Source organism: Aotus nancymaae, unplaced genomic scaffold (assembly GCF_030222135.1).
Source record: "Aotus nancymaae isolate 86718 unplaced genomic scaffold, 86718_ANA_hifiasm-v0.15.2.pri h1tg000131l, whole genome shotgun sequence".
NCBI classification, from domain to species: domain Eukaryota; kingdom Metazoa; phylum Chordata; class Mammalia; order Primates; family Aotidae; genus Aotus; species Aotus nancymaae.
This window is the reverse complement of record NW_026988546.1, coordinates 8,605,003-8,630,326: the sequence shown is the minus strand read 5'-3', so window position 1 is coordinate 8,630,326 and position 25,324 is coordinate 8,605,003. Positions and strand designations below refer to the sequence as shown.

Genomic DNA, 25,324 nt, shown 5'->3' with positions numbered 1-25,324 from the left:
GAAACTGACAAATTGCTTTTCAAAGTCATCATATCAGGCCGGGCATGGCGGCTCATGCCTGTAATCCCACCATTTTGAGAAGCCGAGGTGGATGGATCACTTGAGGCCAGGAGTTCAAGACCAGCCTGAGGAACATGATGAAACCTGGTCTCAACTAAAAATACATAAATTAGCTGGGTGTGATAGCGTGTGCCTGTTATCCCAGCTACTGGGGAGGCTGAGACACGGCAATCACTTAAACCTGGGAGGTGGGGAGTGCAGTGAGCAGGTGAGCAGAGATTGTGCCACTGAACTCCAGCCTGGGCAACACAGAGAGACTCACTATCAAAAATAGAAAAAAATAAAAACAAAACAAAGTCATCATATCATTTTACATACCCACCTGTGGAGCCTATAGCAAACTCATCTTGGATGATAATCCACCATGTTGATTTCTGATTAATCCCAGTTATGGGAATGCCTCTAAGATTTCTGTTTTATCTACTTTTCTTTTTTTTAATAAAAGCACATACTGTAAATTGTGCCCTTGATTTGCAGTAAAGTAAGTACAGTAAGCCAAAACAACTTTGACCATAAATTCTGCCCATAGACAGATTTATACAACATTCTTGCCTTTCCCTACAATTGTCTACACATTCCTTCTCTATGGTATATAAGGCCTGTGTCTGGGGGTTAATGGCACAGGGTTCCACCATCTTTTCTCACCACTGCTGAAGACACAACCATAACTTCTGTTCCTAAGTCCCTGTTAAATGTTTATTTCCAAAAAACTAGGTATGTCCATCCCTTTTTTTCTGCCTCTCTGCTTCCTTGGACTTTTGGGGTAGATTTAGACAAACGTATCCACTGCAGAATATCCCAGAAATGTATGAGATTTCCAGTTGCTCCATATCCTTGTTAACACTTGATATTGTCAGTTATTTTTAATTCTAGTCATTCGAAGGGATGGGTGGCATTTTACTGTGATTTAATTTGCATTTCCCTGATTACTAATTACATTGAGCATATTTCCATGTGCTTGCTGGCCACAAATATATCATCTTTTATGATGTATCTGTTCAAATCATTTTTCTGTTTTTAATTGAGCTCTTTATAGTCTTATTGAGAACTAAAATTATTTAAAATTATTGGTATATTCTCTATGTCTTTTGTGAAATACATGTATACTCAATGATTTCTTTCATATGTAACCTGCTTTTTTGATTGTGCATTTTGAAGAACAAGTTTTTATCTTTTGATAAAATCCAATTCATTGCTTTTTTTGTTTGTTTTAATTGGCGCTTTTTCTGTCTTTTGACTACTCCAAGGTCAAAAAGCGTTTGTTTCTATGGTCATAAAGATATTACTCCAGGAGATTTATAATTTTACCTTTTACACTTCATCTATGATACATCTTGAGTTAATTTTTAAATATGGCTTGAGGTTAGGTGTGATTTTTATGTTTTTCCACATGGATATCAGATTTTTTCAGTACCTTTATTGAATAGACTTACCCTTTCCATTGAATTGCCTTGGTTCTTTTGCCAAAAATTAATTGACCACGTATACGTAAGTCTATTTCTAAACTCTGCAGTCTCTTTCGTGGTCAATATCTCTATTCTTTAATTAATATTGTGATTCGTGATAATTATAGTTATTGTGGCATTATAGTAAGTCATCAAATAAGTCTTTTAGCTTTGTTCTTTATTTTTAAACATTGTTTCATGTAGTCTAGGTCTTCACATTTCCAAACAGATTTTAGAATCAGCTTTGTCAATGTGTACCAAAATGTTTTTTGGGATTTTGATTGGGCTTTTATTGAATGTATAGATCAAATGGGAGAAAGCTGATATCTCAACAATGCTGACTCTTTGATTAATGAATATGGCATTATTTAGGTCTTCTAATTCCTTTCAACAATGTTCTACAATATTCAGTGAAAGGACCTGGCATATATTTGTTAAATTCACTTTGAAGCATTTCTGTTTTGGCAGTACATTTAAATGTTATTTAAAAGATATCTAAAATGTTATTTTCTTTCTTGAACCATAAAGTATCTAGAAGTGTGTTGTTTAATTGTCAAATACTAGGATTTTCCTAGATATTTTAAACATATTTTTAATTCTGTGTGGACAAAAAACATACTCTGTATGGTATCAAGGCTTCTAAAGTTATTGAAGTTTCTTTAATTGCCAAATGTGTGGTCATTTTTATTAAGCACACCATATGCACATGAAAAGAATGCTCAGTTTGCAGTAGTTGGGCATAATGTTCTATGAATAGGAATTAGGGCAAGGTGGTTGATAATATTCAGATCCTCCATGCCTTGCTGATATTTTAGTTAATTTTACTATCATTCCTAAGAGAAAGGTGTTAGAATCTCCTATAAAATTGTGGAATTGTCATTTCCTGCCTTGTCAATTTTTAATTCATGTATTTAGTTGCATTATTATTAGATACATCATACAATTTTTAGGTATTCTTGATTAGTCAGCTTTTTATCATTATGATAGATCCCTCTTTATCTTTGTAATAATTTCTATCTTTACATCTATTTTAAACTGGTATTAATGCAACCAAATCAACATTCTTATGTTTACTGTTTGCTGGTTTATATTTTTGCATCCATTTACCTTCACCTCATTTATGTCTTTATAATTAAATTGTATTTCTTATCAATAGAATATATTTGAGTCCTGCTTTATAATCAGTTCTGTTACTCTCTGGCTTTTAATTGAAGTGTTCAGTTTATTAACAGTTAATGTAATATTATTATCATTAGATTTGGATCTACCATATTATTATGTTTTTTCTTTGCCCCTCTTTCACTTCTGGATTATTGTCCTTTCCTGCATTCATTTTCATTTATTGAATACTTTTAAGAATTCTATTTTAGGCCGGGCGCGGTGGCTCACGCCTGTAATCCCAGCACTTTGGGAGGCCGAGGTGGGTGGATCATGAGGTCAAGAGATCGAGACCGTCCTGGTCAACATGGTGAAACCTCGTCTCTACTAAAAATACAAAAAATTAGCTGGGCACGGTGGCGCGTGCCTGTAATCCCAGCTACTCAGGAGGCTGAGGCAGGAGAATTGCCTGAACCCAGGAGGCGGAGGTTGCGGTGAGCCAAGATTGTGCCATTGCACTCCAGCCTGGGTAACAAAAGCGAAACTCCGTCTCAAAAAAAAAAAAAAAAAAAAAAAAAGGATTCTATTTTAATTTTTATGTATTGGCCAAATTTCTTTACACTATGTTTAGTGGTACTCTACAGTAACAACTTTAACTTTTTACAGCATGCTTTTGGCTAACATTATATCACTTCATATAAAATAAAGAAACCTTATAGCCATGTTGATTCATTAAATGTACTGACTTTTAACTTTTCTTAAGAATCAAAGTAAGAAGGTTCTTTGTTTTCATAATATTAAATCTTGTGGATTAATTTAACACTGATGGCTGAGGCTCTAAAAATAATTAATTGCAATTTTCTTTGTGACCATCGATCCTCCTAGTCATGATAGTTATGGTCCTTACCACGCTCATGGATCCCTATAAGGGTAACGTCTATGACACAGCATCTGAGGAAGGAGTAGTTCATTTCTACTTTCTACTCAAGAGTGAGAGTGGACAGACCCTCAAGAAGTCTATCTACAGGCTGGGATCTGAGAAGTAGTCTTAGGTGAAACCCTCTGCCCAGCTTTAAGCTATGGTAACTGTCTTTTCTGAGAGTCACAGAGATAATTGACTTGGCATGTATGACTAGATAAATACAGTGAAATAGGTTAAGAGGCAATGAGGGACTATGAACAACTATGAGTTCATGGTGGAAACAGAAAAATCAAAAATTAGAAACTAAGAGAAGGGAAACAACAATTGAGTGGACGATATGGAAGCTAACTGGAGTGGTGATATGGTTTGGCTGTGTCTCAACCCAAATCTCTTCTTGAATTGTAGTTCCCACAATCCCTATGTGTTCTGGGAGTGACATGGTGGGAAGTAATTGAATCATGGGAGTGGTTACCCCATACTGTTCTCATGATAATGAATGACTTCTCACAAGATCTGATGGTTTTATAAAGGACAGTTCCCCTGCACATGCTCACTTGCCTGCCACCATGTAAGACATGTCTTTCTCCTCCTTTGCCTTATGCCATGACTGTGAAGCTTCCCCAGTCATGTGGAACTGTGAGTCAATTAAACATCTTTCTCTTTATAAATTACCCAGTCTTGGGTATTTCTTCATATCAGTATAAAAATAGACTAATACAGTAAATTGGGACAGTAGAATGGGGTACTACTATAAGGATACCCAACAATGTAGAAGTGACTTTGGAACTGGGTAACAGGCAGAGTTTGGAACAGTTTGGAGGGCTCAGAAGAAGATAGAGAAGACTGAAACTTCCTAGAGACTTGGAAGGCTCAGAAGAGAGGACGATGTGTGAAAATTTGGAACTTCCTAGAGACCTGTTGAATGGCTTTGGCCAAAATCCTGATAGTGATATGGACCATAAAGTCCAGACTGAGGTGATCTCAGATGGAGATGAACTTCTTGGGAACTGTAATAAAGGTAACTCTTGCTATGTTTTGGCAAAGAGACTGGTAGCATTTTGCCCCTGCCCTAGAAATCTGTGAAACTTTGAATATGAGAGAGATGATTTACAGTACCTGGCAGAAGAAATTTCTAATAGGCAAAGCATTCAAGAGGAAGTAGAGCATACAAGTTTGCTCTGACAATGAGGTAGAAAAGAAAAAATCATTTTCTGGGGAGAAATTCAAGCCTGTAGCAAAAATTTGCACAAATAATGAGGAGCTGGATGTTAATCACCAAGATAATGGGAAAAATGTCTCCAGGCCATGTCAGAGACCTTCACAGCAGCCCCTCCCATCACAGGGCTGGAGGCCTAGAAGGGAAAAGTGGTTTCCTGGACTGGGCCCAGGGCCCTCCTGCTCTATGCAGCCTTAGGACATGGTGGGTGCCCTGTGTCCCAGATGCTTCAGCTCCAGCTGTGTCTAAAAGGGGCCAACATACAGCTCAGGTCATTGCTTCAGAGAGTGTAAGCTCCAAGCTTTGGCAACTTACACATGGTGTTGAACCTGTGAGTGCACAGAAGTCAAGAATTGAGGTTTGGGAACTTCCTAGATGTCATAGAATGTATGGAAATGCCTGGATGTCCAGGCAGAAGTTTGCTGCAGGGGAAGGGCCCTCATGGAAAACTTCTGCTAGAACAGTGCAGAAGGAAAATGTGAAGTTGGAGCCCCTGCACAGAGACCCCACTGGGGTGCTGCCTAGTGGAGCTATGAGAAGAGGGCCACCTGCCTCCAGACACCTCAATGGTAGATCCACTGACAGCTCGTACCATGTGCCTGGGAAAGCCACAGACCCTCAAAATCAGCCCATTAAAGCTTCTGAGGGGTGGGGTAGGGAGGGGAGGTGGGGGCTGTACCCTGCAAAGCCACAGGGGCAGAGCTACCCAAGACCCATGGAAACCTACTTGCATTAGTGTGACTTTGATGTGAAAAATAGAGTCAAGGGAAATCATTTGGGAGCTTTAAGATTTGACTACCCTTCTGGATTTTGGACTTGCATGGGGCCTATATCTCCTTCCTTTCTCCCAATTGAAACAGGTGTATTTACCCAGTGCCTTTACCCCTATTGTATCTAGGAAGGAACTAACTTGCTTTTTATTTTACAGGGTCATAGGTAGAAGACACTTGCCTTATCTCAGTTGAGACTTTAGACTGTGGACTTCTGAGTTAATGCTGAAATGAGTTAAGATTTTGGAGGGACTGCTGGGAAGGCATGATTGGTTTTGAAGTGTGATGACATAAGATTTGAGAGGGGCCAGGGATAGAACAATATGATTTGGCTGTGTCCCCACCCAAATTTCATCTTGAATTATAGCTCCCATAATCCCTATATGTCATGGGAAGGACACAGTGGGAGGTAACTGAATCATGGGGGTGGGTTTTTCCATGCTGTTCTTGTGATAATGAATAAGTCTCATGATATCTGATGGTTTGATAAAGGGCAGTTCCTCTGCACATGCTCTCTTGCCTGCCACCATGTAAAATGTGCCTTTGCTCCTCCTTCATCTTCTGCCATGATTGTGAAGCCTCCCCAGGCATGTGGAACTGTGAATCCATTAAACCTCTTTTTCTTTATAAATTACTCAGCCTCAGGTACTTCTTCATAACAATATGAAAATGCATTAATACAAATGAGGGCCAGGCACAGTGGCTCACGCCTGTAATCCTGACACTTTGGGAGGCCAAGGCAGCTGGATCACCTGAGATCAGGAGTTCAAGACAAGCCTAACCAACATGGAGAAACCCCATCTCTACTAAAAATACAAAAACTAGCTGGGCATGGTGGCAGATGCCCGCAAATCCCAGTTACTTAAAAGGCTGAGGCAGGAGAATCACTTAAAACCTGGGAGGCGGAGGTTGTGGTGAGCCAAGTTCATGCCATTGCACTCCAGCCTGGGCTACAAGAGTGAAACTCCATCTCAAAAAAAAAAAAAATACAAATTGGAAGAGAAATGTAAAAATCAGTTGAAAAAGCAGCAGAGTGTGAGCATGTAACCATATGCATCCATGATGAGGCTCTGAAATGACAATGTGATAGCTATTAGCATTGTTTATTCAATTTTTCTTTCCCTTCTAGGAACCTTGTAGGACTGCACTTCTAGTCTCTTTGAGGTTGGTTGTCACCATGTGACTATGCCTGGCCAACTTTTGAGTTTGAAAGGGTTTTCCTTTGTTTTTTTCTCAAGAAAGAATTACAAGAGAGAGTTTTGAATAAAAGAGATATGTCATTGCCAGAATGGGGCATTTGCTTGCTGAGGTGAGACCCTCCAGAAATTTCTCTCTCCTCCAGCACAGTGACCAGCAATGTTCAATATGGTAACTGCTCTATAAGCCAAAGACCTTCAGTAACCATTATGAAGGGAGGGCTCTGTTGGCTATGGGTTGAATCATGCCCCCTGCTCCAAATTTATATGTTGAAGTTTAAGTGCCAGTACCTGATAATGTGACTGCATATAGAGACAGCATCTTTAAAGAGGTCATTAAGTTAAAATGAGGTCATAAGGGTGGGGCCTTAATCCAGTATGATTGGTGTCCTTATAAGAAAAGGAGGAGATACCAGGGAGGGTCACACAGAGGAAAGGCCACATAAGGACACAGCAGGAAGGTGGCTGCCTGCAAGCCAAGGAATGAGGCCTCACCAGAAACCAACCCTGCCCAAATCTTGTTCTTGGACTTCTAACCTCCAGAATATGAAAAAACAAAAGACTGTTGTTTCAGGCTCCCAAGTCTCTGCTGTTTTGTTACAGAAGCCCTAGAGGGCTAATACAGGATCTATGTCTTCCTCATTGCCTTGCGTATCTTTATAATTAATCTACATTGCTTGAGCTTGCCATGAACTCAGTTTCTTAAAACAAAATCCTAACTAATTACTGACCCTCTATTTTTTTTACTGTCAAGTTAAAAAAACAAAAGCATTGGAAGTTAAGAGTCATACCATAATATAATAAAAATGATTTTCCTGCATGGCACATAATGGAAAAGTACGAAGAATATCGTAAAGACCTGTAGTCATTAACCTTAATCAAAAAATTAAATGGTGAACCTAGTTCATTTTCTAGCTTATATTAAGGGTCTCTGGCATACTGAACTCTGTCATAGGGCAGTTTCTTGGCAACCACCTTCTCTGACTCTCTGACCACAAAAGGAAAGGAAGAAGACCAGCAATCACCTAGCAAGCTCTGCATAACGATGTAAAAGGCAGAAGAGAGAAAGCTCTTTCACCTCATTCCTAAAGGAAGGGAAAAAAAGACCTGAAGCCCAGATAGGGAAGTTAAACAAAGTGTTGACCCATGTTCATGGGGTTGAGATCTCTGAACATTCGTTGTTTGTAAGTTCAGTGAACAGAGGCCAGGCTAGTGAACAGAATGGATGTCAGAAAATGTGATGAGGAGGAGAGAAAAGTGTGTGTATCAATAAATGTTGTTTACTGACCTGGGTCACAACAATGACATTTCTTTAAGGAATTCTTTTTCAATGTAAAAATTTTGAAACTCTTCTGAGCTTGAAGAAAGATGGAGGATTACTGTAGTTCATAGCTGCAATTACCACCCACTGGCCAATGACTTTCAAATACGCATCTTGTTCAGTCTCTGGCCCAGGCTTTAGACTTTCATTACTATAACTATTGAACAATCCCTTTCAATTCCCTGTAGGTTTCTAAGACTCAACAACTAAAAACCAACCTAATACTATCATCCACCCCCATCAATACATCCATCTACCTGTTCGTCACCCATGGTGCCATCCAAACACCCGCCTGAGTCTTACATCCCTCAGTCTATGCAAATCCCTCTCCTCCTTCGCTCCCCACATCACCTTGGAGAAAATGACTTTAGGACTATCTTCCACCATCTAGTGTCAGTTCACCTGCGTGATACAAAAGGTAATTTAAAAGCCACTTAACCTCAAAACTCTTTTAGCCATAAAAGCTAGCATTAATTGTAACTGATAGATTTAAACTCACTGAAGACTAGCTCTGTAATTTGCTTTTTCTGAGGAGATTGCTCTGGCATAGTGGAACAAGCAGTGCCTAACACTAAGTAGTAGCTCAGTAATATTTTTTGATAAATCAATGAGTGGATGGATGGATGGATGGATGGATGGATAGATAGACAGATGGAGGATTAGAACTCAGGGGACCTCTGGCTCCACGAGACATGACTGAACTTCATCATTAACATAAAGGAGTGAGATTTCATGGTATCTCAGCTCTCTCTGGTGGTATTAGCCTATTACTCACTAACAACCAAAGCTGGTACTGGGTGATAAGGAGGAAAGTATGGATTACCCCAGCCCGGAGGCAGGATCAATGACTTCTTCCCTCACCCATATCCTGGATCTAGTGCTCCCATCCAGGCCTGTGAAACAGGTTCTACTGGATGTCATCCATGTATACAACCATTAAGGAAGCTATAAGGAAATTATCTGCCAGCCAGCACCTCCCAAACAGCCAACTCATAGGACTTTTCATATGACACTGGGCATGTTTTTTCCTACTGCAGCCCAACACACCCACAGCCCCTTAAGGATGTATGAGCGGGTGTTGTTGGGGGTGGGACAGCTGTTGAAAACCACAGGACCAGGAAAGTCCCCACGCTGTGCTTGAAGCTCTAGGCTTTTCTCTCAAGTCAGAGATTTCCATTAATGTATTATGTAACCTCCTAGGAATTCTCTGTGGCTAGAATGGGTTCTAATAATATACAGAATAAGCAGGTCCATGGTTAAAAGGAATTATTTACAAGCTAAATAAATAAGTCATGTCTTCATAGCTGTGGCTCATCAAAGGCAGGTGACAAAGCTTGTTTGCTTTTGCATCCCAGGCACTCAGCAAGGCTGGCGGAGAGAGAACTTCTCCCATGCGCTTTTCTGTGCTCATTCTGATTATTCCCTAAAAAGCTAAAGAGAGATTGCTTTTCTCCCTGTTTCTCCTCCAAATCCATTTCCATAGCTGCTCAACCTCACCTCCTGACAAAGAAAAGACAACTTGATAATGAGCGAGGCTTTGCTCTTTTTTCTTGTGCCTGTGAACTGAAGCGAGTTCTAATCACTCCTAAATGGCTCACAGTGTAGTCTGGTTGAAAGCCAATCTGTACAATTCAAACTTCAACCTTTCTGTTTCTCAGCCAGAAGAAAATCAACCAAACAAATATTTGATGAACCAAATGGGAGGCCTTGCAATGAAATCATGAAGTGCCCTCCAGCCCTGCACTGCTTTAGCATGCCTCCCAAGGATTAGCCCACGCCCTTCAGGCTACTCCTTAAAGGGCGAGTCTGTGGCTTGGACTCCAGAAGTGCAGGAAGTAAAGGGGTTGCCTGTTGTAGAAGGTTAGGAGTCAGATTTGGTGAACCCCTACCCTTTGCAACACTCTCCTTCATTTACTGGGACCTGCACTGATCTGCTCCTCACTTCTCCCAGCTTCTTCCATCTCCCCAACCAGGTCGAAGCTCTTCATCACAGGCTATAATGGTTGCTGCATCTCTCTCTCTCTCTCTCTCTCTCTCTCTCTCTTTCTCTCTCTCTTTTCCCGTAACACACACACACACACACACACACACACACACACACACCCCTCAGCTGTGGGCTGCAGAAAAGTTCACCATGAAAAACCTCTAAATATTTTGATTGAAAGTGCACGTCTGAAGGCAAATGCCTGACTCCTTTGGGACTCATGTCTGGGCTGGGTGGGCACCTGACTCCTACCCCCCACCAACAGAGGGTCAAAAGCAGCCTCAGAGGACAGACTCACAGATAAGGCACTTGCTGAGACGTTTGGGGTGGTGGAGTTCACTCCCCAGGCACCAGAAGCCCATCAGTCAAGGTTGGATGGCCCTTTCTGCCTGAGGCTTAGGTCTAATCTCCATTTCTATGCCTGACAGATAGTTGGCAGACGGTCATTCTTGTGTGGACCCATCACTGGCACACAGGAAGGGCAAGGGGACGTTTGTGTGTCACCTGCCCTATGCCAGGTATCCGGAGACCTATTTCACAACCTCCTCACAATCACCATTTGAAGTCAGATTAGTCATTCCCATTTTACATATGTGGAAACAGGATTGGGTCCCTTGCTCAAGATCACGCAACTTGTAGGCCCATGCCCCTCATATACAGTGAGCTCCCTACATTCTTGGACTGAGGAAATCGTCTCCTGGTAAAGCTATCTCCTCTCAGCTCCCATCCTTGGAATCAGAATAAAATGAAGGTAAATATAAAGAGGACAAGGAAAAGATGCCTACTCTCCCCTCAAGATTCTGCTCAAGTTTACAAATAGCTCTTCCCTTGGAAAAGCTGAGACTGCAAAGTTCAGATAGACAGATATGATAATGTGGCATCATTAGGGCATCAGGAGAGCTCTGTGGTTCAGATGTACCCATTCAGGTGGGCTTGCATGAATAACACCAAATGCAGGGGCTCACTCTGTGCCAGGTTCTATTTTAAACGCTTTATGCATATCAATTCATTTTAACCCTCCCAAAACCCTATCTCCATTTCACAGAAAGGAAACTGAGGCCCAGAGAGGGTAAGTGATTCACCTGAAGTCATACAGCTAGCAAGTAGTAGTGGAGGCAGGACCTGAACTGAAGCATATGGCTTCCCATCCATGTTCTTGGCCATGCTTTACTGCATCTTGAATGGGAACTAATAGAGTAAGGACCCCTTTTGAGGCAGGAAAATATAAACCAGAAATAATCATGAAGAAAAATTTGCCCTCAAATGAATAGGCTGGCTACGTGATTCACCCTTATGTGCACGGTGTCCAAGACAGTGGAGGTGCAGAACAGGGCATGACAAGGTGTGGAGAAGGAGAGATAGGACCCTGGGATTCTTCCCTCTGCCCATGCCCACCCCTGGTTTTATCCCACCCTTAGCATTAGGCTCAGGAAGCAATGCTGAAGTTTGGTGGTGGCAGTTAATTTGAAGAAAATCACCCCAGTTTGCTCCCTCTTGGGGGCTTAAGGATGGAGGGCTTCAGTCACTGGAAACAGAGACCAGGGCAGCAGGCGAGCCCCAAGGCCAACGCAGCCCCTGCGCACCACTCCTAGTCCCCACTGCTTGCTGCCTCATTCATTATTCACTCTTCCTGCAGCATCTACTTTCCCACTATAGCCCTTTACTCAGTGCCCTCTGCAATGCTCCATTCTACATGCCGAGTCCTGTGATTACAGGAGGAAACAGCATGGAGAGAAATTGAGAGAGCCAACAGGCAACTAGCCAGCAAAGTTATGTTGCTAGAGGGAGAGACAGATGCGAAGAGAAGAGGGCAAAGGAATTCTAGCATGAGGAATCAGGAGACATAGGATCTAATGCCACCAGCAAGAATCCATAATAAATAGAGGGCAAATTGCAAACTGAATGAAAGGTCAATAGTCTCTGGTAGAAACTGGTGCCACCGATCACATCAGCCAAAGGGAATTGCCAGCTGGGCAAAGCAGTGAGGATGACTTTTCAGTCTCTCTGGGATACTGAACTGCATAGAATAAACTCTAGTCAATAAATAGATAAATGACTTTTATGAGAATTTGTGTCTTTATAACAAAAATAACAGTGAAGAAACTTAAGCACATGGTGACCTGTTAAGTCACCCAACAGGCCTGAAGGACTGAGAAGGGCCAGCACAGAGATGTGGACCTAGACAGTGTAGTATCCCCACCTCATTAAGCTGCGATGAGGCTTAAATATGGAAAATGGCGTGAAGCACCCATCAAGGTGACTAGCCTAATGCTCAGAATGTTAGCTCCGCTTCCCCTCCTACTATCCTTTTAGAGAATGGCATCCTGAGTCAGCAAGATGCCCTAGGAAGATGTCACCAGAGGAGGGAGCAAGAGTGGGAGGGGAGAGAGGGACGAGGAAAAGGGGAAGTATAGGGTGGCAATCAAGAGCAGAGACACCCTAGAGCCAGGCTGCCTGGGTTCCAGCCTCAGCCCTGGCCCGTCTGGGCCTTTGACCTCTCTGATGAGGTAGAGGAGATGGGGAGATGGGGGAAGCTAGGGGTGATAGAAAGCTTGGTGGCCTCACTTTGTTGCTTATTCAGCAAGTTGACCCAAGAAAACCAGGGCCGATTATAAATCTAAGAACAATCTGCCCTACCATTTGTGAGGTAGAGCCATATACATACATACATATATATTTCTTTTTTCTTTTTTCTTTTTTCTTTTGAGATAGAGTATCACTCTGTCACCCAGGCTGGAGTGCAGTGGTGTGATCTTGGCTCATTGCAACTTCTGCCTCCCAGGTTCAAGCAATTCTTCTGCCTCAGCCTCCCAAGCAGCTAAGACAACAGACACGCACCACCACACCTGGCTATTTTTGTATTTTTAGTAGAGATGGAGTTTTACCATATTGGCCAGGCTGGTCTCGAACTCCTGACCTCATGATCCACCCACCTACGCCCCCCAAAGTGCTGGGATTACAGGTATGAGCCACCGCGCCCAGCTGAGGTGGAGCCATATTTAAAATCAGCTACTTATTCAGAATGAGCCAACCACTAAACAGTGTCCAGGAGCTACTTCAGTACAAAGTCATGGCTAGCATTCAATTGAGTGCTCACTCCAGGTTGGGCATTCACTGTACTAACAGCTGATTATAAATTTTCCAGTGATCCTTATGAACTGAAGAATGTCACTATCCCAATTTTACAACAAGAGGAGGCACAACAGGATCAGAATGTTGTCTCAGACCACACTGTTTTACAAAAAGAACACTGGCTTCACTTGCTGGACTTAAGCCCAGTCTCCTTACTGGTAACACATGGGTTCCCTCTTGTTCATCCCAGTTCCACGAGTGGAAAATTCAAAAGGTAAGGAAAAAAGGAAAAAGCTTGGGAGGAGGCAGAGCTGAGCACACCCGTGTCTGCTCTGTCATTGGTCAGGCAGCGTGTCCTTGTGCAGTTTATTTTAACCTCCTTCACCTTATTGTCTTCATTCATGAAGGGCACTTTTATTCATGAAGAGTTTATTTTATTAACTCCTTTAATTTTACCAAGGGCACTCGGTCATGCCTCTTAGTAAAATTAGAGGAGTTAATAAAATACTAACAAATGCAAAAGTGACATAGTAGCTGCACCTATCTTCCTGCTGAGATTTTGGCCATGAGATTCAACTAGGGATATTGTTTATGCAATTTTAGAAACATCCTTTATTTTTTAAATAAAAATGTGTATATATTTAAGCTGTACAACATGTCTTGATACATATGTATATACATAGATAGATACATACATATATACACTGTACACAAGTAGTTACTAAGGTCAAGCTAATTCTTGTATCCATCTCCTCACCTTGTAACCTTTTGTGTATGGTGGGGGGTGAGGACACTAAAGCTATTTGGGTTTTGTCTCCCTCCTTTTGCCTACTATTAAGTGTGCATGTGTTCTGGTGATTAGTGTCATAACCTAAAATATTCAGCAAGAGGGAGAAATAAGTGGAGCAAGACATCTGGGGGATCAGATTCATCAGCATTTCGACTGTTGGGAGCAACCCCTTCTCTTTCGTGGGAAGGCAGCTCTTTGGTGGATGAAGATCTGCAGCGTTGTCACATGTAACCCACAATCACAGGCCACCTTCTGGATGACTCAGCTGCCTTGCTGAAAAGGCATGCTTGTGACTGCTGCCCCAGGAAGGCTCCTTCCTCAATGAAAGGGTGAGGTCAAGGCCCTTAGCTCAAAATACAACTGGACGGGAGCAAGTACCCGTTCCTTTTCAGCTGTGTTCTAAATCTGGCCCTGGGGTTTCTCTGTTTTCACTTAGGGACCCAGCAGTGACAGCGCACACTTAATACTCACTGTGCTGTGGGTGACCACAGAGTGGCCCAGGAGTGACGTGTGGGCAACCCCACGGAGCCAATGCAACAGCAGCTCTGCCCAGCAGAGGTCACAACAGTGTCCTCAGCAGATACTCTGGTCTCTTGAAAATTATAATTTTATCCTGAAATGATCATGCTTAAAAATGTCTCCCCCAAAGCAATTAAACTTTGGGGCAGTCAAACAGATGTTGCTAATAAAGAAACACCAACCAGAACCAAACCAAGCTGAGATTGGCTCTCCATGAGAAATCTAGAGATAAGCCAGAGGGAAGTCAGTTTCTCAAGCTCGAGGCAGGAGTCAAACGCTTTTTTTTTTTTTTTTTTTTTTTTTGGTAATTGATAAAAACTCTTCCTTCGTAAGAATTTTTGTAGATTATATCATGGAGTTTTTGACAAAGGAAGAATGTGCTGTGAAAATTAAAGAGATGGTATTTACCAAGTAGTTTCTTGATCTCTCTAATAATTTATGAAGGAGAGGTTGAATAATTGTCTCGGAATGGACTTCCAAGGGGTGGCCCTGGTCTTATCACAGGTGAACACCCTCCAGGGCACTGTCAGTAGTGGGGGTGAGAGTAACCAAATAACACCCCAAAAAACCTGGATCTCAGTGAAATAAGGTTATCTCTGGGAGACTGCCTAGGAAATGAGCACATCATGGGTCAGAGGGGCTCCCTTTAAGAGATGAAATGGATTCCCAGACAAGGACACTTACTCATTTGTAGCAAAACTGAAAGTATGAAAGAATTTACGGAAGGAATGGGTTGGGAAAAGGGGATCTCAGAGACTGATCCAGTGCAGTCTGGGGAGATGGATACGGTCCTTGTTCTAGGCGTGTCATCATTTTATATCAGTATATATCAGCTTCTCTCAACCTAAAAACAATAAATCTATAGTTCTCAAACTTCAGCAGTCGGCTGACGTTTTAATAACACAGGTTCTTAGGTTTGACTTCCAGACAGTCTGGGTTGGAGGGTGTGAAATGGGATGGATATCTGAAGACTTATCAGGAACACCAGTGTGATGCTGAGACACGTGGACTGAGGACCAGACTCCGAGAAATGAAATATCTGGATCCTATGGGAGTCTGGAGTCCAGGCTTCCCTGGCAGCTTCCTGACAATGTGGCTTTTTGTGAAGCTTGCCCACAAAGGTAGAATGCACCAACCTGATGATTCTAGTTCCTACCTTCAACAGTTAGGAATTCTCATTATGAATAAATAATTTGACATCAGGTTTCATGTATGGGCCTCCTTTGCTCAGGAAATCCATAGGTATAGCTCAGATTATTTCTCAAAAGAGACTTTTCCTCTCCTAAAAGATTTTACAAAAACAAACAAACAAACAAAATACTTATCTTGCTTGCCAGGTGAATTAGTAAATTGTAAATGAAAAAAAAATTAAAAACAAAATGTTTGCATGTCTTTTAGTTACACATAATCTCTGGAAGCAAAATATAAACTCCAGGAGCAAAAAAAGAGTACATTTGTAGGTTTGACTATATAAAGTTTAAAACTTCAGTAGGGTAAAAAATACCATAATCTAAAAAATTTTAAATGACAAAATGGAAGAAAATATTTGGTTTTTATAGGACATTCAAAAGTTTAAAGGTAAGATAATTTAATGAATTTCTACAAATCTTTTTTTAAGCAAGTGGTCCCAAAGAAAAATGGGCAAGATGCAACATTTGCATATAAAAAATGGGCTATGACATACTGATACTGAAAACTGTAATCATTGTTTAACTGAAATTTAAATTTAACTTGGTGTCCTGTAATTTTTTTTTTTTTTTTTTTTGAGATGGAGTCTCACTCTATCGCCAGGCTGGAGTGCAGTGGCATGATCTCAGCTCACTGCAACCTCCGCCTCCTGAGTACAAGTGATTCTCCTGCCTCAGCCTCCCTAGTAGCTGGGACTACAGGCGCCTGCTACCACATCCAGCCAATTCTTGTATTTTTAGTAGGGATGGGGTTTCACCATTGGCCAGGATGGTCTCAATCTCTTGACCTTGAGGTGTACCCTCCTCAGCCTCCAAAAGTCCTGGGATTATAGGCAAGAGCCACCATGCCAGGCTGGTATACTGTATTTTTTTAAGCTTGTCGACCCTGAAAGGATATGAGCTTTCAATTTACAGCATGTGACACAGTAATGATTGGCAGTTGCTGAAAAGTTGCATAATATTATCATGCAAATTAAAACAAACATGAGAAATTCTTTTTGCTCATGACATTAGAAAACATTAAGAAAACAATGTCCCTTGTCAGAGATATAAGAAAACATACATGCAATACTCTGTCTAAGGAAGTGAACACTGATTAAGGAAGTATAAGCTGATTAAGGCTTTCTGGAAAATCTTAACAGCTGTGGTCTAGGGCCTGAAATTAAGGTTCAATATTATGGACTGCCTCCATATTTGGCAAAATTATGAAGACCTCAACTGGTCTACCTGCAAGTTTCCTTCCCAACTCCGCCACCTGAATAAGGTCCTCCAGTCAAACCACCCTCCTCAAGGGTACCAGGCACAGTTCCTGCTTCTTCCTGAATAGAAGGGTTTAGGTCCCTGCCAACCTGCAAAATTATTCCAACTACTCCAATGGAGTAATTATTCCAATTACTCCATCGCTTCCTCCTGTGAGATCCAGGGAGCTCCTCACCCTCTCGTTACTACAAAGCCTGCCTCCCACAGCTCCTGGTTGTTCATTCATTTCCAAGTGCAGCCCCTGTGTGGCCCTGCAAGGCATGTGGTGTCCTCCTCCCTTAGGCGGTGAGTATAGGTGACTGATAAACTGCTGTCAATCTCATCTGCCTAGTGTTGAGTGTCATGTGTTTGGCCATCTATAAGCTTAGAGTGAGAATTTCTCATGTGCCAAGGAGGCAGAGAGGAGCTGATTAAAACAGTGGCACATTTTAAATTTTATTTCACTTCTAAGAAAATATCATAGAAAAACATGAATGCAAAGAAGAGGCATGTGGAAAAAGGAATATTCAATAGGCATTTCAACATTGCTTGTAAAAATGAAACACTGGAAACAACCGGAATAATGCATTCCTCAGGAAACTGTTAAGTAAGTTACTGTAAACCTAATCTATGAAATACTATCCAATAGCTGAAAAGACATTAAAAAGAGGGCCAGGCATGGAGGCTCACCCCTGTAATCCCCACATTTTGGGAGACTGAGGCAGGTGGATCACCTGAGTTCAGGTTGACGTCGCCCAGGCCAAAGGTCTTGACCTGGCAGATGAGGTAGAGGGAGAAGCCAATGCCCAAGGCATTGATCAGGGCCCCTAGTACTGCCCACCACAGGATGGAATGACAAGCAGTGTGAGTGAGCGGTTACGTAGGCAGTGCAGATCCTCCTAAGGCAATGAGACCAGCCTGGACAACATGGTGAAACCCCGTCTCTACTAAAAATACAAAAACTTAGCCAGACGTGGTGGTGGGCACCTGTAATCCCAGCTATTTGGGAGGCTGAAGCAGGAGAATTACTTGAACCCAGAAGGCAGAGGTTGCAGTGAGCCAAGGTTGTGCCATTGCACTCTCCAGCCTGGGCAACAAGAGTGAAACTCCATCTCAAAAAAAAAGACATAGAAAGAATTTCAAGACTTGTTATATCTAAGCAATACATATAACCTACCCACTTTATATTAAAAAATACAGCTCACACACACATAAATAATAAAAGATTTGCAAAAATGTTATATATGCATATAACAAAGACACAAGGGAAAAGGCCAAGCTGATAAAAGTGGTTGTGTCTTGCACAGAGGAGGTGAGGGCAAGCAGAAGCTTTTGCGTTTCATGCTATATAGTTTTGTACTATTTGACTCTTACAGTGGAAATGTATTATAGTATTACTTATGTGCTGTGATAGAAATTTAAAAATAAGAAAAGTGTGTATGAATATCTCATCTAACAGTTGCTGAAGGTTTGTAGTAATTAATGAAATTGAGCAACGGGACTAGCTAGTTCTCAATATTCCAGCACCCCCAGGCTACAGACACCCCTTGGGCCTTAATGCTAGGTGTTGCTCAAGCCTCTAAGTCCTTCTCAGTTTCCTGCCAGAAAGACACATAAACAAAAACGCCCCGTTCACGTTTTCCATACAAGTCCTGCAACTGAGTGATACACAAACTACCACATTTTCACAAATCTTCTGTCATCTCTTCCCTGACCCTTATCTTTTATTTAACCTAATAAATGCAGTATGTTAAAAACAAAACCGCAGATGAAGGGAATGAGAGTGAGGTCTGATGATGGAGAGAAAATAAAAACATCAGCTTCCGCTTTAGCTAGCCTGAAAGCCCAGAAGGGCCATTAGCAACGGTTTCTGTTTGCTAAGTGAAAAACTGCATTTAACTCAAGAATGATACGTCTCTCTCCTTTTTCACTCTTTAAAGAAACTAATTGGCTTGTGAATGACAAGCAGTGTGAGTGAGCGGTTATGTAGGCCATGGGGATCCTAAGGAAATTCACCAGAACTAGGGCCGCACCGCATGGACTGAAGCTCATCCCTGTCCTGCAGCAGCTGAGCCACACTGAAGCTCGCCCCACAGCCTCCGGTCCCCAGCCCCACCTCGACCCCTCATTTCCCCAGGAAGCAGGAACGGACACATGGCGCCTCACCACAGTAATGCCGTCATTGAGCAGGGCCTCCCCAAAGATCATCATGTAGAGCTGCTCGTTCACGCGGGCCTCCTCAAACACGGCCAGCACGGCCACGGGGTCCACCGCCGAGATCAGGCTGCCGAACAGCAGGTTCTGCAGCAGGTTGACGTCACCCAGGCCAAAGGCCTGGACCTGGCAGATGAGGTACAGGGAGAGGCCAATGCCCAGGGCGTTGATCAGGGCCCCTAGTACCGCCCACCACAGGATGGAGCCGATGTTCTCAAAGAAGGGCCGGGTAGGCATGAAGTAGCCGCCCTCCAGCACGATGGGCGGCAGGAGATACAGGAAGTAGATGCTGGAGTCCATGACCGGAGGCGATTTGTGGTCGGTGCCGAAGATGATGCCGCCCACGAGCGCCCCCACCAGGATGAGCAGGCAGCTCTCTGGCATGAGACCCGGCAGCCTGTGGTAGAGGTGGAAGCCTGCGGGAACAGCAGAGAGCACGGTTAGGTGTTTGCAAACGAAACGGTTCTTGGTGTACCTGAGGTCTTTTAAAGTCAAGCAGACAGAACCATGGGCAAGCTGGCTGGCATCTCAGCCTCAGTGTCCCATCTGTAGCAGGAACTGGTAGTGTCATGATGGTCGTCAGTAAGATCAAATAAGTAACATGCCCGGCTCAGTGCAGGTCACAGAGTCATTCTCAGCCAGCTGCCCCCTCCTCCATCCTCCTTCCTACTTTCCCATCTTACAGGGATCTGCGAGGGTGCATGAGGGAAAAGGAGAGAGAAACGAGGCTGAAACTTCTGCACTGGTGCAAGCCCAGCTTTCAAGCTTATGCAGAATCTATCATAGTCACCAAAACCTCAGCTTATTCCAAACTTATCTGACTGGTGCAAGCCCAGCTTTCAAGCTTATGCAGAATCTATCATAGTCACCAAAACCTCAGCTTATTCCAAACTTATCTGACCTCATTCCCCTCTTCACCAAACACATCCACAAAAATTACAAGTCCTTTATTTTATCTCCTGTGTTTAACCAATGACATTGCCATCTAGTCAGCTACTGAAGAGGAAAGTCAGGTTGCATTTTCATGAGTGACTCTTCATACAATCAATTCCGTATTCATTTATGTCATGACTCCCATTCACTACCCCAAAAATCCATCCCCTCCTCTCCATTTCTTTGGCCACTGCCTTTATTTAGAGTCTCCCCATTTCTCATCCTAATGATTGCATTGTCTTCCTGACCGCCAATCTCACCCTCGACCCCCAAGCCATTCCACACTCTACTGCCAGATGATTTTTCTACACCACGGGTCTCTGATTGTCTCAGTTCCCACCTAAGATTCTGAAGGCACAGAAAGCATCTCCTGGATTGTAAACGGGGGATATTAGTTGAGCCTCACCGTGCAAAGATTACTGTTAAGTACCGCCAGGTAGAAGACCAAAGAGGTAGACAGCTGCAATTCCCAAGGTTAATAAAGTTTTTGAAACAAGACATAAACAAATAAGAAGATGACATGTACGTATATGATGAAGGGTATACTGAACACATCATCAGACCTGGTGAGAGATCAGAACTCAGCAGATCACCATGGGGTTCTCTCCGTCTCCCACACACTCTGCATTATCTTCATGTAGCCTGCATTCAGCCAAAGGCCTTGTCACTCTTCAGGCCTCTTTCTTACCTTCTTATTCGATTGTCACTGCTTGGATTGTCCTTTTCCCTGATGCCTTTACGTCCTGCTCATCCTCTGAGGCTTAGCTTTCCCTAGCTTCTTCCTGAGTTCATATCTTCCTCTGAATTACTATTAATAAAACATTGTATCTGACTCTGTTTAATAACAATGATCCCTGTCTACTATTTTTTGTGCATGAGTCATGTCCCCCACTAATCTGGAAACTCCCCAAACTCAGGCAGAATGATTTACACCTTCGTATCTCCCCAAATGCTTAGCACAGTATCTTGTCCACAACAGCTGGCCTACTTGCTGAAAGTATCTTGCTGAAATTCATCTATAAATGAATGAATAAACAGTTAAATGTTTATCAGAGAAGCTTTTTCATGAGAAGAGATTGAATAGGTTGTTGGAGAATGGTGAGAGTTTGCATATTTGGATAACAGAATGGGAGAGATTTTTAGGTGGGGAGAACATCAAGAGTGAAAGAAGAGAGGAAGAAATGGCCTAGCCAGATATCTTTGACAATCATTGAGGGAGGGAATCCACCCAGCTGGAGCAATCTTTGAATTGGGAAAAGTGTCAGAAGACTTGGAAGATGATTTTGAGACAAATAATGGAAGATCTTGAATTCAAACTTAAGGAAGATGGTGGGCTCCCAGCCACAGGCCATGAGGAGCCAGCAAATGTCTCCTTGGGAATTAGTAGATTCAGCCATCCAAAGATGGTGCGGGCTTCCCTGACCATGGCTTTGAACTTCTTCGTTCACCATAAACAAGCAAGTTAACACAACGGATATAATTATCACCAAGGAATCGGATCATCCCCACTTTCACTTGGCTCCAGGGTCAGTGTAGGCTCCTCTTCTGGAGCACCGAACTCTATTTTCTAATAGTTACTTATTTCTCCATTTCCTCTTCCTCCTCTTTATTCTCCTTCTTTCTTCTTCTTCTTTTTTCTTCCTCCTTCTCCTTATCCATCTCCTCCTCCTCTTTCTCCTTACCCTTTTCCTCCTCCTCCTTCTTCTTCTTCAGTTAGTGCTTATTTTAACCAAACTTAACTTTTTTTAATATATGAAGGAGATGGAAGAGCCCATAGAGTGATTTTTCTGAGGGCCTCTGGCTCCCCAGTTTGGCCCTGCTTTCAGGGATCCAGTTTCCTGAAATGGATCCAACATTCACCTGCCTTAAGCCAAGTTGTACTCCACAGAGTTGTAGCAGGAAGAGGCCACACATTCATAAGTAGGGCCCTGTAAAGGGAAATGCTGCATGCCTTTCACATTTTAAAACTTCTCCCTTTCATAATGGACAATAGAATCAATCACTTAGAATTTAGAGTTTCAGTCCTTAGAACTTAAATTGACACAAATATTAAAAGTCCTGTTTGAAAGTCAAAGAAGGCCGTACAATTCAGTTCCTCCCAAAGATTGAAGGAGAATTCATCTGTGATGTTCTCACATGGAACTGAAGTAGAAGATAAACCACAAAGTCTGAGGTGGCTTTGTATTATCTTTGTTCTACATTATCTTTGTTTTATAAATGAATAATTGCATGCTTTTAAAAGGATTGGGGGAGAGTTTTGATGTTTATCTGTCAATGCATCTATGAGTAGTAAGTACTAAATTAACCTGTCTTCCCCATTAGACCAAGTCCCTTGAGGTCAGGGATCATGGTCATTTCCATATATTTCATGGGTGCTCAGAAAATGTGCCTTGATAGAATGAGAAACAAAAGAATGAATCATTATAATGATTATTAATTTTATTATGATTCACATCTTATATTAGAATCTTTAAAAACCCATATGAATTCCTTAAGTGTTAAAATTTGAAATCGTCATCATTATTATTATTTTGGCCCTAGTAAATAAGCCCTTATACATAAAACTACCAGCCTAGTACTTGGCACATAATATATATTCAATAAATATGGCCTTTTTTCTCCTCACTCCTCATGTCCATATGGAATATAAAAATAATCTAAATTCTTCAAGACTGATTAATATGAAATTGTATTTGAATAAGCATGTGCTGATATCCTACTCTTTTTTCCTAAAGTATGTTAAATTACATCATAAAAATCAAGAACATTTAAAACAACGGTTCTATGAACAATTGTATTTTCACAGTGCTCTTCATTCCTAGACAGAATGAATCTGGGTACATACAATCCCTCTAGAAAACAAGCTAGGTTTTACACAAATATAAAACCAAGACAAAATGCACCCTTTCTGCTTTTAGATGTTAATTGATAGACACAGCAACTAGCTAGTCAGTGACAGGATGAGTTTCCTCGTACTCAGATGGACTTGAGCCATTTCTGTGAAGAGGAAGCCAGGTTGTAGAGTGAGGAGCTGGGAACACAGAATCTCTAGCATATTGTTTTAAAAGGAAAACTCAAGTACCAAGTAAGATCGCCTTGAATATAATCAGTGTCCATACGATTTCACGAAGGATGTTAGTTAGGCTGCTCTGAACTGGGAATGTTATCCATTTGGAAAGCCATTTTTACTTGAATACCTCTTAAAATCATGTAAGACCCTTTGTGTAACTTAATCACTGAACAAATTGCACAAGAGTTCTTCAAACTAACAATTCCTATTTAATCTTCACACTTTACTAGCTCAAAATGAATAGCAGTTTTAAAGGAGAGTCTAAAGAAGACACCGACACTAGTGTCCCCAAGACTCACGGAGAGGGAGCTAGGTGAATAGACAGAGCCCACAGAAGGTAACTGCCAGACCTCAAGGCTCAACCCATATTTCACACCCATCCTAGAGAAAATATACATATGTACATAAATGAGAATCAAAATGTTTCATAGATTTGATCTCAGTAAGGCAATCTACATACTCAAATAACGTAAAATTCATAGCTGAGGCAAAGGAGACATTGTGCTTACACTTGAGATAATTGTATTAATGTTCCACTTTGGAGTAAGGCGGTTTTAAAGAGACAAGGGGGTGCAGTTAGGGATTAAGTAATCACAGAGTATAACTACCTCTTTGGTTTTTGACACAAAGATCCCTTGAATGGAATTTAATCTATTGACTTGGATACGCATTAGTTCACAAAGGAAACCAGAGATACCTCACTGGCCCACTTGGCTTAGGTGTAAACTGATATTTTACTGACAGATATCATCTTATATGCCCCGACATCCCATCACTGAGTGATATGAATTACCTGTGGTTTTCTTGTTCCTTGCTTTCTGTCAATTTGTAAGAAGCACATGCCACTTTTAGAGAATAAACAATGGGGTCATTGATGAAGCCCACAATTACACAGCCAAGAAAATGTTACAGAAGAAACATTATGTGGTTCCTGAAATTTCCACCTTGTATCATGCCCAGGTTTACCTGCTTTATTCCCTATATTTTTAAAGCATAGAATTTGAGAGTTTTCTATGTCAGTAATGTCAGATGGTTGTCACCCTAAAATGAGAAGAAACCAACACAGCCCAGGACCCAGAAGTATGTGCTTAAATTTCAAAGCACAATCCTGAAGCATTACTTAGCTTAGTAAAAAGCAGTTATGACTTTCCCTTGACTGAAGAGAAGAGAATTTTTAATGTAATAGCAGTAACAATTAAAATCCTTTTAGCCCATTATCTATAAGGCATTTTCACATTCACTATCTTATGAAAAAAAAAAAAACACAAAACCAGGTGTTTAAGGACTTACCTATTTTTGCAAGGGATGCTAGAAGTATCCAGAGAGTGACCTCATAAGGAATTTGCACATAGTCATAATCCAGTTCAAAAACAGATATCCTCTCATCTGGCTCTGAGCTGGAAGCAGCAAACCAAGCGTTAGGTGCATGCTGAGCAGTGGAATTTGCAGATTCATTAACATCAGAAGATGCTTTAGAATACTCAAGAGCCACTAGCAGTAGCAAACAATTCCAAGGACTGAAAGTCACGAACATCTGCAGAGCCATTCTTGTGGGCTTCTCCTACTTACACCGCTGTGTATGGATATATGCCACACATCTGAAGTTGGAGAGGCTTTTAGGGAGTGTCTGCATCCACCTGGATCAAAAGTAATACAGGTACAGTCCCTGGGTCCTTCCAAGAAGATTCCGAGTGTGTTACTGACCTCTGCATGTAGATACTCTCTAATCTTCTTTAAACAATTTGTGTTCAGGCAACTCAGCTTCCAACTCAAATGCAGTTATTCAATAGACTTGTTAAAGTCCATGGAGTTACCTGGAGGACCTCCATCCGATCATGGCTTGAGCAATTTACAAAAGGAATAAAAATCTCTCCATTTAAAGCTGTTTTCTCATTTCACTGCATACTGGCTTTGTCTTGTGGGTGAAAAATTAAAAGCATACCATAGTGCTCATTCCACAGATCGTTGGCGTCCTTCTGATGAGGAGAGGAACCCTTCCCTCTCTATCAGATCCCAAGAAGGAACTACCTGTTCTGCACCTGTTCCTTCTCTCCTCCCCCTGTCCTCTCATTTGTTTTGAATGGCTAAGGCTTCAGGTAGCTCTTGAACTATACTTAATTACTTGCTCTGATTTGACTTTTGTAATGAAATCCTTTCTCTGAGTGTTCTCTGGAGGTCACACTGCTGACACCTAGTGGGCACCTGCAATACAACACCCTTGACACGTTTATGACGACTATTAAGGTGACCATGAAATTATCCAAACCAGGACAATTTGGGGATGAATA

At 41.8% G+C, this 25,324-nt stretch overlaps 1 protein-coding gene across 1 annotated transcript in view; it reads right to left on the bottom strand.

Annotated features, from left to right (window-relative positions):
• The window catches only part of SLC9A4 (solute carrier family 9 member A4), a 61,895-nt gene extending 37,283 nt beyond the window's left edge, over positions 1-24,612 (bottom strand). Inside the window, exons 1-2 of the mRNA XM_012471482.2 lie at positions 24,327-24,612; positions 18,986-19,449 (exon numbers count right to left, since the gene is read on the bottom strand). Of these exons, the coding sequence (XP_012326905.2) occupies positions 18,986-19,449; positions 24,327-24,582 (720 nt within the window). The 5' untranslated portion in view covers positions 24,583-24,612. The remainder of the gene's footprint in view (positions 1-18,985; positions 19,450-24,326) is intronic.
• Positions 24,613-25,324: the final 712 nt, after the last annotated feature.